The sequence below is a fragment of the Thunnus thynnus genome, chromosome 2 (genome assembly GCF_963924715.1).
Source record: "Thunnus thynnus chromosome 2, fThuThy2.1, whole genome shotgun sequence".
NCBI classification, from domain to species: domain Eukaryota; kingdom Metazoa; phylum Chordata; class Actinopteri; order Scombriformes; family Scombridae; genus Thunnus; species Thunnus thynnus.
In genome coordinates this window covers 31095874-31110118 of record NC_089518.1, presented here as the reverse complement: position 1 = coordinate 31110118, position 14245 = coordinate 31095874, and the positions used below count along the sequence as shown (strand labels likewise).

Genomic DNA, 14245 nt, shown 5'->3' with positions numbered 1-14245 from the left:
ATGGGTCTAATTCAACTTGAACAGTATGTTAGGGTTAAAATGATCTGGCATACACAGTTGCCAAGTTGGAGAAGCAGACTTCAGATCAAAAGGCTGTTGATTATTGTGAAAATGTGGGTAGGAAAGAGTTCATCAGCAGCCACCTCTAATTTATGTAACTGTGTGGATGTGTGTAAAAGACCATGTGTGCTCACTTGGAAGAAAAATGATTTAAATACATCATCAGCTTAAGTTATGACAGCTTTATTTAGTGCAAAGAGAGTCTAATAGCAGGAGTCGGTGATGCGCCTCATGCTCATGAACCTCATGCCGCTCATGCCCATGTTAACGAAGCTCCTGTGCTCGCCGGGCCTCATGTACATCATCCTGCCTCTGAACTGGGGCTGCTCGAACATCAGCCAGTGTCCCTCCATCACGTTGCAGGACATGCAGTTGGACATACGGAAACGCTCCATGATGTTGTCACAGTCATCCATCAGCTCGGACATCTGACCAGCGAAGTTCTCCCTCTCGTAGATCCTCATCCTGAAGGATCCTCTGTGCTGTGGTGCAGAAGAGGAGAGAGCTTAACTCAAAACATGTCATCACATTTACAGCATGAGCCCTATAAGGCTGGATATAAATAATAATTCAAGAGGTGTCATCTACAGTAAATCAAGCCCGTAGAGTGATCTTACCATGGGGATCATGCGGCAGGACTTGATGCAGTCGCTCATGCCCACCATGCTCATGTAGTCAGCGTACTCGCCCCTCCTCAGGAAGTACTGGTTGCCCATGTAGTTGGTACGGTCGTACACCATGAAGCAACCTCTCTCCACCCTGCAGGACTGGCACCTGCTCAGGAAGGAGGACATGTCGGGGCAATCGCTCATGCACTCATAGGAACGACCCTGGAAGTTCCTGTCCTCGTAGAAGATGATCTGGGGGGAGAGGCATTAGCTTTGGTTAGCACTTATTCAAGATTAAAGCTACACTAGTTTCTCTTTTTGAGGGGAAAATAGGAAACACTTTCACTATCGGTGAGTCCAGCTTTCCTTGGATGTACTCCTGTTGAAGAGAAAGCTTGGATTGTACTCCTAAATTTACACTGAAGCGCAATAACTATTTTTTATGGCCACTTGTAGGCAGCAGAAACAAGCTGACATACAGTTTTATCACTTTTTGAGTTGCCTATCGACACATCCAGCGGACCAGGAGCAACATTAGCATTTAATAACAGTTGCGTTTCAAGCCATCTGATGAATGTAAGTCCAACATCCCCATGTCTTTTCAGCTCTGTTTTTGCTCTACTCTACACTAACTCATGAGGGAAATATCTGGCTCTTTAACTTGGTGCTGGGCAGGTAGTGTTTTTAGAGGTTTTACACTGAAAACAGATGCCTGTTGTGGCCAAAAATGACCCTAAGAGAACCAAAACAGTGAAGTTTGGGGCCAGAAAACTGAAACAATGAGCTTTAAGTTGCTATAAAGCTCTATAGAGCTGAGAGGAACTTCAGAGTCAGACGTGTTTGTCACTACAAGTGACTCTTTTCACATTAAATATAATAAGTTGATTCATTGTTATTATAAAAATACTGATTATAGCTGCTTTTAAGTATTCCAGCGGAAAAAAGGACAATTTCCAGTTTATGGTTTTAGTGGTAGCTGAAGCACCAGGAGCCTCAGAGCATATGAAAATATAATATCAATGAAATTATCAAAGAAAGCTTACCTTGCTCATCATGCTCATTCCAGTGGAAGTCATGTTGTCAGTGGGCTGTTGCTGCTGCTGCTGCTGCTGCTGATGGAATTGCTGCTGCTGCTCTTGCACCGAACTGTACTCCACCTGGTTTAACCCTTTCCTTTTATACCTGACCCACAGACCGCTCCTTTTGTCCAAAACCCCCTGAGCCAGCAACAGTGTCATAGAAATGCACAGAATATGATGGGATTGTCCATATTTTCGGGGGGCCGGCGGGGTCAGAAATGCTTTCAGCAGCCGTTTCTCGTACAACGCCGGGGGCAGGGGGGTCACGGAAAGGGTGAAAGGGTTAACAATTGGAGGTCACACCTTGACTCTATTCAGCATGACGTGTTGTTTTGTCAGCAACAACCTCTTTGTTTTTTGTTCCTGACACATGTTGAATAGTGTATCGTGTGGAGAGTGACAGACTTGAGCATGTGGAAGGTTTTTGTTTGAACTCTGAGTTTTCTTTTTTTTTTTAATACCCACAAAAACAGCACAGATCTACATGTAAAAGTACAACAGTTAAACATGAAAAAAATAATCTACAGCAAAATCTGTGTATGAAAAACATGGTTTATTCTTTGTGTTATTATGAGGTTGATTGCATTACTGATGTGTAACTCAAGCCAGTGTAGACGTGAATATCATTTTAAAGTATTTTTAGGTATAAAAACACAATTCTGAGTTATATAAATTATGGTTGGTGGTTTGAAGATGTGAAGTGACACGTAAATAAAACATTTTCCAAAAGAAAACATAAATATATGGGATGCCACTTGCACCAGTCTGACATGACTTTTCTTGGATATCATAAATAAATTAAGTATGCCTTGCAAGGAAAATGCAGAGTTAATAAGTCATAGTTTTAAGTTAAATTAACTGAATGAACTGAATTAATAAACTTAAACGGTTTAAGTCAGTCTGTTCCCTCAAACAATTTGAATGACTAACTCATCAGGTTTTACTGTGTGTGTAAGACCATTTTTCATATTTTTTTCCAGTTTCTTGATACCTTTCCTAAGAAGCCACAATGCTCAAAGATACATTTCTTTAATTTAATTGTCAGGCATATTACATGTTTGTACATATGAAAGATGGTGTTTTTTATCTAAAGAAACCTGAACTCTCTGGACAATCAACACCTTTAATTTCCTGTCCTTGTACATACGCTATAAAATCTTAAAAAGGAAAACTTAAGGTATTTTATTCACTAACAAATACATTGGATGTTGTACTGTCATTTAATTCCAGTCTCTACTGATTATGACAGGCAGTGACGTATTGACCAGTTATAAATAGTCTCATACCGTTACATTTACTATACATTTCTTAGTACTTTAAAGGTAAATGTAGGCTAATGGAATAAAGGACGTAGTGAAAGAAGTATTGAGATCTTTTATGTAAGTAAACGTGGCAATAATATAGTATAAAAACACGATTACAAGTAAAAGTGCGAAATTAATGGGTAAATGTACAAAAGAATACCACTTAAAGTAAACCATCAAAAGTAAAAGTAGGCTACTCAGAGTGTTATATTCATTTTATTTGCATTATTTTACTACTTCTACTGATGCGTTTGCATGTGCACTGTTTAATGTTGTCAAGGAGGAGCTAATTTTAACAATTTAACACACTGCTGGGTTGGTTAATCTATGACTGAATGATTAATCTATTTTTATGATGATATGTGTCATCTGAAAAGTACCACAATACAGTAACTAAATGGTAAGTGTATATAGCGCTTTTATCCAAAGTGCTTTACAATGTTTTTCTGCTGCTCACTCATTCACACACACACACTCACACACAAATATGGCGGCAAACTACCCTGCAGGGTGCAGGCACAACCATCAGGAGCAATTTGGGGTTCAGTATCTTTCTTCAGTGTCTGCCCTTTTAAATAAAAATGTAGTGGAGTAAAAAGTACAATATTGCCTTCTGAAATGTAGTGGAGTAGAGTGGAAAAATAGAAATACTAAAGCAAGGACCTCAAGATTGTAAAGAGTATTTGACAGCTTTAGTTACTTTTCAGATGAAGATTTGGCATAATAGATAATATAACAAGCTTTTAAAATACAACACATTGTTAAAGATTAAACCAGTGGTTTCCAACCTTTTTTGCTTTTGATGTCTGACAAAAAGCAGTGTGTAGTCGGGGTCACATTTCAGATGTCTATGAGTTGTTAACAGCTCCAACAAATAGTGATTTTTCCCTCTAAACTTCTCACATGGTTTCATTTTAATAAATGTTCAAATTTCACCAAAAATCAAAGATTAGAGAAAAAGTCCATGAACTGAAAACAGATTTGTGCATCAAAACTTTGTTTTGTCTTCTTTCCTCTCCCAATAATCATCTCACGACCCCTCAGATTTATCTGGTGACCCTTTTGGAGGGGCCTGACCCCTAGGTTGGGAACCACTGGACTAGCTAAGTGTATATAAAGTAGTTGAAACTAGCTCCACCTCCAGCAGCTACAACAATAACATGCTATTTACACACTGATGCTTCAGTATTAATAATTTAATGATGTCATATGTAATAATATATCAGTCAGAGGGACCAAAATACTACGTTTACTGCAATACTTATGTACTTTTACTGAAGTGGGATTTTAATGCAGGACTAATGGAGTATTTTTTATTTTTTTGCATTTCGTATTTTTACTTAAATAAAGGATCTGAGTACTTCTTCCAAGATGAGTGGACTATATGGAGCAGCGGATGTATCTCCCCTCTTCATCACCGGAGGACGCTGTGACGCATGCTTGGACCCTCCGAGTGACTCTCTTGTCTTGGTAACAAACTCTGTGTTGTCAAACGTTGCTAAGGAAGTCATCGAGCTAATTTTAAATTAGCCACTCTGAAACCTAACAACAGTAAAACGAGAGGTAACTTCTCCTTCAGCGTCACAACAGGGAAACACTTAAGATGAAGGCTACATACGTCAGCTATGTATTCATACTCTCTTCAAACGGTCGCTTTAACCGTTACCGTTAGCTCACCTAGCCTGTATACAGCTAAGGTTTAGATAACATGTTGTAGTTTTTTGCTTATAACTTAAACGGCTAATGCTAACACTAATAGCACACTGATTTTTCTGAATTAGTAGTATTAAATAGTAGCTAGTTGTTTTTAGGTCAAAATGCTATCACTTAACGTCTGTTAACAGATAGCTACAGTATGTAAATCACGGTTACAATGTCCTCGATGATTTTAACATTACAATAAGAGCTAATTATTTAATGCTACACAGGTTAGCCAGATGGTTAAAGGACAGGTTAACACATTTTCAAGTCTGTCTTAAAACAACAGTCGGGTGCCCAAATGAACACTGAAACAGGTTTTTCTTGCTGTAATCATTCCTCCTGTTCATACTAACCATTAGAAGATTTGCACTAAAGGAAGCCTTGTTGATTTTGTTCCCCATCACTTACATGGAAAACACATCTAAAGGGGATCTTACAGGAGGAATGATCACAGCGAGGAAAACCTCTTTCAGTGTTCATTTGGGCACCTGACTGTTTTTTTTTTTAAGACAGACTTGAACAATTGTGAACCTATCCTGTGAGGCAGGCATTTCACTGAATCATATCATGCCCTGTATTTGCAGGTGTCTGTCATTAAGCAATGAGAGACCGTTATCCACCAGACCACAGCCTGTCTCAGGCATGACGAGAGGATGACTGAGAATGGAGACGACAGCAGCCTCTATCAGTCCTGTGAAGCTCCTGCTAAAGGGGATTCAATTGTCAGTGACAGCAGGCCACTCAAGACCCTCTTAGCGGACGCCAAAACCTGCAAGGAACACAACGATGTGCTTAAACTCTCCCAGATTTCCAGAAACGCAGAGGGTGAGGTCATACCTCACCAGCCCCGGCCACCCTCGTTACCCAGGCTGTCAAAAGGCAGTAAAAGTGTCTCATTGGAGGAGACCATGAGAACCAGGAGGCTGAAAAACAGCCAAGAGAGTCTGAGTGACTCAGTTGAGAACGGATCCTCCACTGACTCACTTAAAGAGGACCAAGCAGTTGTCCTCAGTGGTGCTGCTGCCCTTAGAAATGACCAGGACGCCACTGTGGGACACCTCCCTGTTGCTACGACAGGTTCCCCGCTCTTCCGGGACAGAGGGGGCAGTCTCTCTGATTACGAAAGGAGGCCCCACAGCCAGCAGAGCGACCCCACAGACCACAGATTGAGATCCACCAAGCTGCGTCTGTCTCCAGTGCAGCCCTCAGGGCCGCTGCCTGCTCTGGAGAGGAGCTTTGCGTCGGCCACTTTAAGGGCAGCTAATAGGATTGACAGGGATTGTTTGGATTATGTCATGCTGGCCAAAGAGAAGTTCGGGGAGAAGATACACAGGAACCTAAGCGACAGCCGGCTTCTGGAGAACATGGGGTCCGACAGCGCCTCTGTCAACTCCATGAGGTCCACCTACAGTGTACTCAGCCCCATCAGACCCCAGGATGTGAGGAACAGGTACAGTAGCCACAGCAGACTATGTAGATGACGCAGCTGGAGTTATATTGGATGGATGTTAACATTCTTTTGTAGTCTTCACATCTAGCATGAGGCTGTTAGAGGTCTATCACTTTCACGAGTACCTAAGCCTCTAACTGATGGTTAATTTAGATACAGCCTAGTTAAAATATAGAAATGGATGTGTGTACCTTTAGTCCTTACAACAGTAATACAGTCACGTAATAGCACATATAGCTTAAATATTGAATAATACTGCGTCAGGTTGAGCAGTACCCAGGCTTCAAATAGCAGAACTTTAGCCTTATCAAAAGAAAACTAGTCAAAATAATAGTGCAGTATTTTATATCCACTATGAGCATTTTAGTATTGCTGGTGCCCTCTGGGTGGAGCTAATTAGCATAGCACATCTGGAGCTTGGTTCCCTATCAGGAGTGAGTGTTTTGAAACACTGACTGACTGTTAATTTCCCTTGAAAGCAGCCTGTCTCCTGAATTTTGCACTTTAACACGTTTACGTTGCTCAGATCTTTAAGAGAAAAGGGGGGACGTGACAGTGTGGAGGGGGATTAACGCAGGATCAGAGAAGATGCTTGTTCAGCACAGTTTTTGACAGGAAGGACTCAGTCTACATAGTCTCAATATATAGACAGTGTCTTATAAGGTAAAGCTTTATTTTTACTTGTAAATTATCAACATATAATATCTGAAACAACAGAACTGTTTTCTTCTACTCTGCAAGAGAAGATTGTGTTGTTGTTTAGCAGTTAGTAAGAGATGCTATTTTTTTTTTATTTTCAATGTTTACTTCCCAGGAGCTTTCTGGAGGGCAGCGTGCTGGGAAACGGCGCCCTGCTTGGGGCTGAGGAGCTGGACCGCTACTTCCCCGACAGGCGAGTGGGCATCTACGTCACCACGTGGAACATGCAGGGGGAGAAGGTAAGAGGGACTCTGCAAAAATCTTATTACCACTTGCATGATTACAGGCGCTAGCTGGATTGTAACCAGGTTCGTGTCATTCGCAGGGGATACCAGCCAACTTAGATGATCTCCTGCTTCCGACAGACTCTGAATTTGCACAAGACTTTTATGTTATCGGGGTCCAGGAAGGTTGTCCTGACAGGTATGAGACGTTTTGTTTGATTTTCATCATTAGTTACAAAGTTACACTACAGAGTATGTGTTTGTGTGTGTGTGTGTGTATCTGTGCAGGAGAGAGTGGGAGATCCGTCTTCAGGAGACTCTGGGGCCGTACTACGTCATGCTGTACGCAGCATCACATGGTGTTTTGTATCTCACTGTATTTGTCAGAAGAGACCTCATCTGGTTCTGCTCAGGTCAGTCCTACTTGATCTTGATCTACACAAAGAGAGTATTGTCAGGTTTTGAAACAAATCAAAGTATAAAATTAGAAGCACCATGCGTCATATTTCTAAGAGAGAGAGCACATACCACCTAGAGTTACCTTTTCTCTCACTGCCGAGTTGGCACTCAGCCAGTTCTTAAATACCCTTGTACAGGATCAAAAATACCTATAGCTAACCGTAAAGGTCAGTGAACAACCCTCAGATAGAAACAAGGGTCAAGAGTTCAACTATTCAAGGAGTAAGATTTCTTCTCAACCATATACGCCAGAATAACAGCACGCAGGTGTGAACCAAAGCAGCATCGGATAATAAAAGTGACGTCGCTGTCACGTTTAATTAAATCACAAACAACGCTGTCCTCTAACGGCTCGTCAGATCAACACATTAAAGAGACAGAAATCTACATAACTATAATTTGTGTTACCACTGGCTCAGACAAAAGTAAAGAAAAAAGATTTATTTATTCAGGAAATCTCAATGAGATCAGGATCTCTTCTGCAAGAGAGAGCTGAGATCAGGTTTCATACACACAAGATCACAATAAGATGGTTCATTCACATCATAATAAAAAAACAACCATTACACACACACTCAGACACAAAATAATCACAAACATGAAGAATATCAGCTGGTAAAACTTGAGAGTCCGTCAGAGGAACGAGTGTCTCTAACTTGAAGCAGTTTTTGCATAAAACCTGAAACCAGCCCAAACATAACATAAAAATATTAAATTATAAGTTTATAGGTGATCAGTCTCTATTCTGTGCTGTGTGCAGGTGGTTTTCTGTTGGACTCTGACTGATTGTGCTGTTAGGAGCTAAATTAATTCAGTGGCAGATAATAAAGAACAAAACACGACACTGTACACATGGGCTGGATCGGTGTAAACAGTAAAAAATGTATTTAAATTTATTGAAGTCAAAAAAAAACAAGAAGAACAAATTCTTGCATGAAAGGAGTTATTGTAGATGAAAGACTCACTTGGTGGGGGAAAAAAACATATTGAACATGTTTGCAAAAGGTCAATGAAAATGATTGGAATATAGAGGAAAGTTTGTTCTCTGATTTATCCTTCTTCTCATGTAACTCTGTATTATAGTCTAATCTATCCAGATATCAATTACTGCAGTATTATTTGAGCTGCTACATGTACATCATACCTTAATCAATCACTTTTAATCCAAAAAAGGTTTTTAAGAATGATTTCAGACTCCTTTAGCCAAGAGCCATCTGTACCTTTGTTTAGAAAATTTAAACTTTAGTCACTTCATTCTGTAAATACTCTTCTAACATGTGTGTATGTAATATATATATATATATATATATATATATATATATATATATATATATATATATATATATATATATATAACCATTTTTTCCGCACACAGAGGTGGAGCACGCCACAGTCACAACCAGGATCATCTCACAGATCAAAACCAAAGGGGCTGTTGGAATCGGCTTTACCTTTTTTGGCACGTCCTTCCTCTTCATCACGTCCCATTTTACCTGTGAGTATAAGTTTCTCTGAGTCAGAGAGGCTGCAGACATCCTAATATTTGATGTTAACGTCATATTAACTCTGTCCAAACATTGTAAGAGGAGCACATATTAGTTATTACATAGTTTTGGTGAAGCTTTGCATTATTATGTGTCAGCCTGTTCCTCACATGTTGCTCTTGTTTTCTTCCAGCCGGAGACGCCAAAGTTTACGAGAGAATACTAGATTACAACAAGATCGTCGAAGCTTTAGCTCTTCCAAAAGGCCTTCCAGACACCAACCCTTACCGCTCAACAGCATGTAAGACTCTCTAAGTTTACTTGTGTTAAAAACATGGTGCTGTTTCCACACTCAGAGCTAAAATAACATAATGTAACCAAACTCAAACAGACTATCCTGCTCTTAAAAAATGCTCATTTTAGTCTGTATGTCCTCATATTCTAACTCCGTCTTTGTGTGTAAATATTTAGACAGATGTGTGTAAAGACAGATGTGACCATTGTTGCCAGATTGGGCTGTTTTTCAACAATGGTCACATCTGTCAAGTCTGGACTACCTTTTATTTAATCTGGCGGTTAAAAATTGTTTTGGGTGGGTTTGGATAATTTTAGCTACTTTTTACACCATTTAGGCAGCTTCCATTGTTCTGTTATAAAAATATCTGTAACAGCGGTTTAATGATAAATGTAATGTCTAAAAATGTTCTGATTTCTATTTTATTTTTTTCATGACTGTAACTGTGATAAACTGAACAGAAGACTGGAGGCGACAGGATCAATATATGTAAAAATGGGGCTACTTTTATGACAGTTGGATGGGTTTCATACTGTATATGTGGATGTGATTTGAGCCTTTGATTATAAAAGTGTGTCATCCTCATTCGTAGCCGACGTCACCACAAGATTTGACCAGGTCTTCTGGTTTGGAGATTTTAACTTCCGGCTCAGTAAGGACCGGGGTGACGTGGAGACCATCATCAACCAGACAGCAGGCGGCGATATGGCTCCTCTGCTGGAGCACGACCAGCTCTCCAAGGAAATGAAGGAGGGTATGCCGGCATGACGGAGGCTATAACACGGTGAAAGCTTTATATAGAAGTAGGTTGATTGATTTTCACCTGGTAAATGTGTTTTGTTTTCCCTCCAGGTTCAATCTTCAAAGGCTTCCAAGAGGCACAAATTCACTTCCCCCCCACATATAAGTTTGACATCGGCTGCGATATCTACGACACTACTTCTAAGCAGAGAACGCCTTCATACACAGTAAGAAGAAAATAAAGCTCCACATGACCAAAGATAATCTGTTGATATGGCCGCCGAATCTATCTTTTTATTACTCTTATACGGTTTTTAGCTGCTGTAATTAACTTCTGAACTGGCTGAGGAAATAAAAGTGGTTCTCAGAAGGTTGAAACCTCCGTGTTTGCGTTCACAGGACAGGATCCTGTTCAGGAACAGACAGGCCGATGACATAAAGGTGGTCAAATACACCAGCTGCTCCAGCATCAAGACATCAGACCACCGCCCCGTCGTCGGTGTCTTCCAGGTCAAACTGAGGCCAGGCAGAGACAAGTGAGTCCAGTCATTCCAGTCCCGATATCAGTTAAAAACATACTTAAAGTGTGTAAATGTAATCAGAATATCAGTGCATTTAAACTATTAAACTAACTATTTAAACTATTGACCCGTCAGCAACCAGTAAGGCTTTCTAATGCAGATTTGTTTGTTATTCTAATCGTGTTTAGCATTTAAAAAATATTGTAAATCAAAGCACTGAATTCTGTTGTCAAAATTAATGATAATAAATAGTCGAGAACATGATGTGAGAATGCGAACCCAAAAACTTCTAAAATATTTTTATTGGGCATTTTATGCCTTTTATGACAGGAAATGACGGGAAATCCGAACAAAGGTCCAGATTCTGAATCTCTTTGGGTCGTGGACTGTTGGTCGGGACAAAAAAAGACATTTGAGGTTGACTCTAGGACTTTGGGGAAGGGTGATCAACAATTTCAGACATTTTATCGACCAAACAACTAATCAACAAATCAAGAATATATTCTACAGATTGTTCAATAATGAAAATAATCGTTAGTTGCAGCAATACAAATCATGAAGTAGCATTTTCACAATTACGGCTTCAGCTAATGGTTATTTTCATTACAGATTCATCTGGTGATCATTTTTTCAATAAATCCAATCAATTAATTTTGATTTATAAAATGTCATAAAATCTTAAAGTTGGACCAACACTGTAAAACCTAAAGATTCAGTTTTCAGTCACATAAGACAAAGAAAAGCACCGAATCCTCACAACTGCAAAACTGGAACAAGATATCATTTATCTGATTAGTCAGTTAATCAACTAATCAGTTCTAATCACGATGCATAATAGTTCAACTTTTGCTTTCCTTACTTAAAAACAAGCCTTTAATGCTGTCATATCTTTCTTTCAGTGCTGCTCCCTTGTTTTTTTCCCTTATTTTTGGTCTTTTTGTGTGTTTTTTCTGTCTTTACGTCATAAATCTGCTCTCTACTTTAATCCCGTGTGTGTGTTTGACAGTATTCCTCTGGGTGCGGGGCAGTTCGACCGGAGCCTGTACTTGGAGGGCATCAGGAGGAGGATCACCAGAGAGCTGAAAAGAAGGGAGGCCATGAAGAACCAAAGCAGCAGCACCATCTGCACCATCTCTTAAACCCTTAAAGATGGTCTCTGCAGACCAGGCCAGACCAGACCAGGCTGGACTGGATCGAACTGTGCCAGAAAACAAACAGGCAGGAAAAAGGACTAAAAGGAAACCAGAGTTGTCTTAACCACACAGAAGGCCGGTGCTGGTGGAGGGAACCGAGGAGCAGACAGCGCCCTCTGTTGGGAACCGTGTGTCCTGGTGAAAACGGGGTCGGGAGAAGCGGCTGGCTGGACTTGAGGGCAGGGACCTTGAGGTCAGACAGACGTTTGCAGACACAGCAGTCTGGCCTTTATTTATACAGCCCCCCCCCCCCCCCTCCCCTACTCAAACATGACTGGGACAGGGTGTTTGGGGTGGGAGGGGGGCTGCCGTTGTGGCTTACTCCTCAGTCACATGCTGCAATGTGAACTGATTTAACCTTAAAGGCTCCGTGTCATTACATCCATTTTCTAATTATTTTTGTGTAACAAGCATCATGAACCACAATGTTTTCCACATAACTCTACATCAGTGTTCGTTTGCCTTCTGAATCTGTTATCAAATAGCTAAACTAAAGCTAACTGCAGTAAAGATTTAGGTGCATTTAAGGTCATTTAAGCCATCGACTTGAATCTGGTTTGAAGCTGAATGTTTTGTAGGTTAGAGATACAAAAGTATGACTGAAGAAAAGGGAGCTGTCGTTAAATTATTTCCGTTATGAGGTCAAATATATAATTTCAAGAGCATGAAATGTTACCATCAGTATGTTGTTACATGGTACGGTTGAATTTCAGGGAGATTGAATGTTGTTAGACACCTTACAGACACTGTTTTTTTTTTTTTTTTTTTAATTATTAAGAACTCACTTCCCACATAGAATAGATGACGCGTTATAATTACACTGTCACTACTTTTTCTCTTACTAGGCCAAGTGATCCTTCGCAACAGACTGTAACTTAATGCCTTACCTCTCATCTCACTGCTGTGTAACCTCATATATATATATATGTATGTATATATATATGTATACATACTGAAAACTGTCCATGTACTGTACCACGTTAACGACCTCTCATTCCCAGCATGAAGAGAGGTGGCTCCGGTGTGCCAGTCGCTCCTCTGCTTCTAAAAAAAAACAAAAAAAAAAAAAACAAAGTGCCTGTGGGTCTTGTTTTCCATTTCCTCAGGACCTCTCGTCTTTATTCTGCGTCTCTTTTTTCTATGCCACCTAACATCCTGTAATAAAAAGTTTTAAAACAAACTCGTGGTTTTTTTTTTGTAGGTGAAACTTTCTCCATCACAAGAAGCGGCTGTCCATTGAAATGCAACACCTTTTTTTTAAAATATATAATTTTATTTGTGGAAGTAATTACATTTATTTACCAGTTGACTTGCAGATGTTAACACGGTTCACATTTAACATATTCACTGTAGTCAGAAGCCACTGAAATAATAGTAAAATACATCTGAGAGTATTTGGGTGCAGCTCAATTAAATGTTCGTTTGAAATATAGTTAAACTTCTAAGTTCACATATCAGTTCACAATTTGTCAAGTCTAACTTGAAACAACAGTCAGGTGTCCATATGAACACTGAAAGAGGTTTTCCTCGCTGTAGTCATCCCTCCTGTTCATACTGGCTGTTAAAAGATCCCCTTCAAATGTGCTTTCAATGTAAGTGATGGAGGCCAAAATCCACAGTGTCAAACAGTTATTTTGTGCAAAAATGCATTTAAAAGTTTATCTGAAGGTTATATGAGGCTCCAGCAGTCTGAGTTAGTCATATCAAGTGGATATCTGACACATTTACAATCTTTTTAGCATCAAACTCCCTCTTTGTGTTTCCTGTTGAGCTGCTAGTTGACTTGCAGTGTTTCCTGAACATCTGTAAGTCAACTGGTAGTAAGAAAAAAAAAGGGACTTTGGCACTAAAAAGACTGTAATGTTGAAAAATATCTACTTGATTTGACTCATTTGGACACTGAAGCTTCATATTAGCTTCAGATAAACTTTTAAATACATTTTTACACAGACTGTGGATTTTGTCCCCCATCATTTACATTTAAAGTGCATTATGAAAGGATCTTCTAATGGTCGGTATGAACAGGAGGAATGATTACAGCGAGAAAAACATGTTTCAATGTTCATTTTGGCACCTGACTGTTGTTTTAAGACAGACTTGAAAAATAACAAATACGTCCTTTAAGTTAACTCTCCACCAGACAGCGAATAAGCATAATTCCCAAAACTTTCTGTTTAACTTTAACTTTTTTTAAAATTTTGGGGTACTTTGTAAGGGCATGAACACAATCACAAAAATACAAAAGAACAGGTTTCACTATAGATTTCAATCTCTTCACAGTAAAACTGAGACACAACGGTGACAGAAACATGATTTAAAGTTTTCAGGAGAAACTGGCTGCAGGTGTAAAGTTGTGGCCACACTGATCAAAAAGAAAAATCAGCAATTCCTTTATTAATCTATTTCCTCTAACTGTGTATCGTGTCT

The 14245-nt window shown here is 39.7% G+C and overlaps 2 protein-coding genes across 5 annotated transcripts; one reads left to right on the top strand and one right to left on the bottom strand.

Moving 5' to 3' along the window:
* Positions 1-227: 227 nt before the first annotated feature.
* LOC137172476 (gamma-crystallin M2-like) lies at positions 228-1921 on the bottom strand. The gene is made up of 3 exons (XM_067576927.1): positions 1712-1921; positions 678-920; positions 228-542 (listed from the first exon to the last, which is right to left on the bottom strand). Exons 1-3 carry the CDS (start codon positions 1904-1906, stop codon positions 264-266), a joined length of 717 nt encoding a protein of 238 aa, XP_067433028.1. The 5' UTR covers positions 1907-1921; the 3' UTR covers positions 228-263.
* Positions 1922-4460: 2539 nt separating this feature from the next.
* inpp5e (inositol polyphosphate-5-phosphatase E) lies at positions 4461-12998 on the top strand. 4 transcript variants are annotated; one of them, XM_067616190.1, is made up of 11 exons: positions 4461-4614; positions 5337-6202; positions 7017-7140; positions 7227-7324; positions 7414-7538; positions 8960-9079; positions 9262-9369; positions 9956-10117; positions 10216-10331; positions 10504-10640; positions 11632-12998. In XM_067616190.1, the coding sequence occupies exons 2-11, from the start codon at positions 5406-5408 to the stop codon at positions 11762-11764; spliced, it is 1920 nt and encodes a 639-aa protein (XP_067472291.1). In that variant the 5' UTR covers positions 4461-4614; positions 5337-5405; the 3' UTR covers positions 11765-12998. The 4 variants fall into 4 exon arrangements, with proteins under 4 accessions (XP_067472291.1, XP_067472311.1, XP_067472299.1 ...); XM_067616210.1 differs by having other exon boundaries at positions 4498-4521; XM_067616198.1 differs by having other exon boundaries at positions 4532-4669.
* Positions 12999-14245: the final 1247 nt, after the last annotated feature.

Bases quoted from the DNA above. Each gene is read 5' to 3' on its own strand.
- LOC137172476 (XM_067576927.1), bottom strand. From the start codon at position 1,906: ATGACACTGTTGCTGGCTCAGGGGGTTTTGGACAAAAGGAGCGGTCTG. The intron at 921-1,711 runs GTAAGCTTTCTT...CTCTCCCCCCAG, and splicing joins GAATGAGCATGATGAGCAAG to ATCATCTTCTACGAGGACAG. The intron at 543-677 runs GTAAGATCACTC...TCTGCACCACAG, and splicing joins CCTGCCGCATGATCCCCATG to CACAGAGGATCCTTCAGGAT.
- inpp5e (XM_067616190.1), top strand. From the start codon at position 5,406: ATGACTGAGAATGGAGACGACAGCAGCCTCTATCAGTCCTGTGAAGCT. The intron at 6,203-7,016 runs GTACAGTAGCCA...TTTACTTCCCAG, and splicing joins CCCCAGGATGTGAGGAACAG to GAGCTTTCTGGAGGGCAGCG. The intron at 7,325-7,413 runs GTATGAGACGTT...GTATCTGTGCAG, and splicing joins CAGGAAGGTTGTCCTGACAG to GAGAGAGTGGGAGATCCGTC.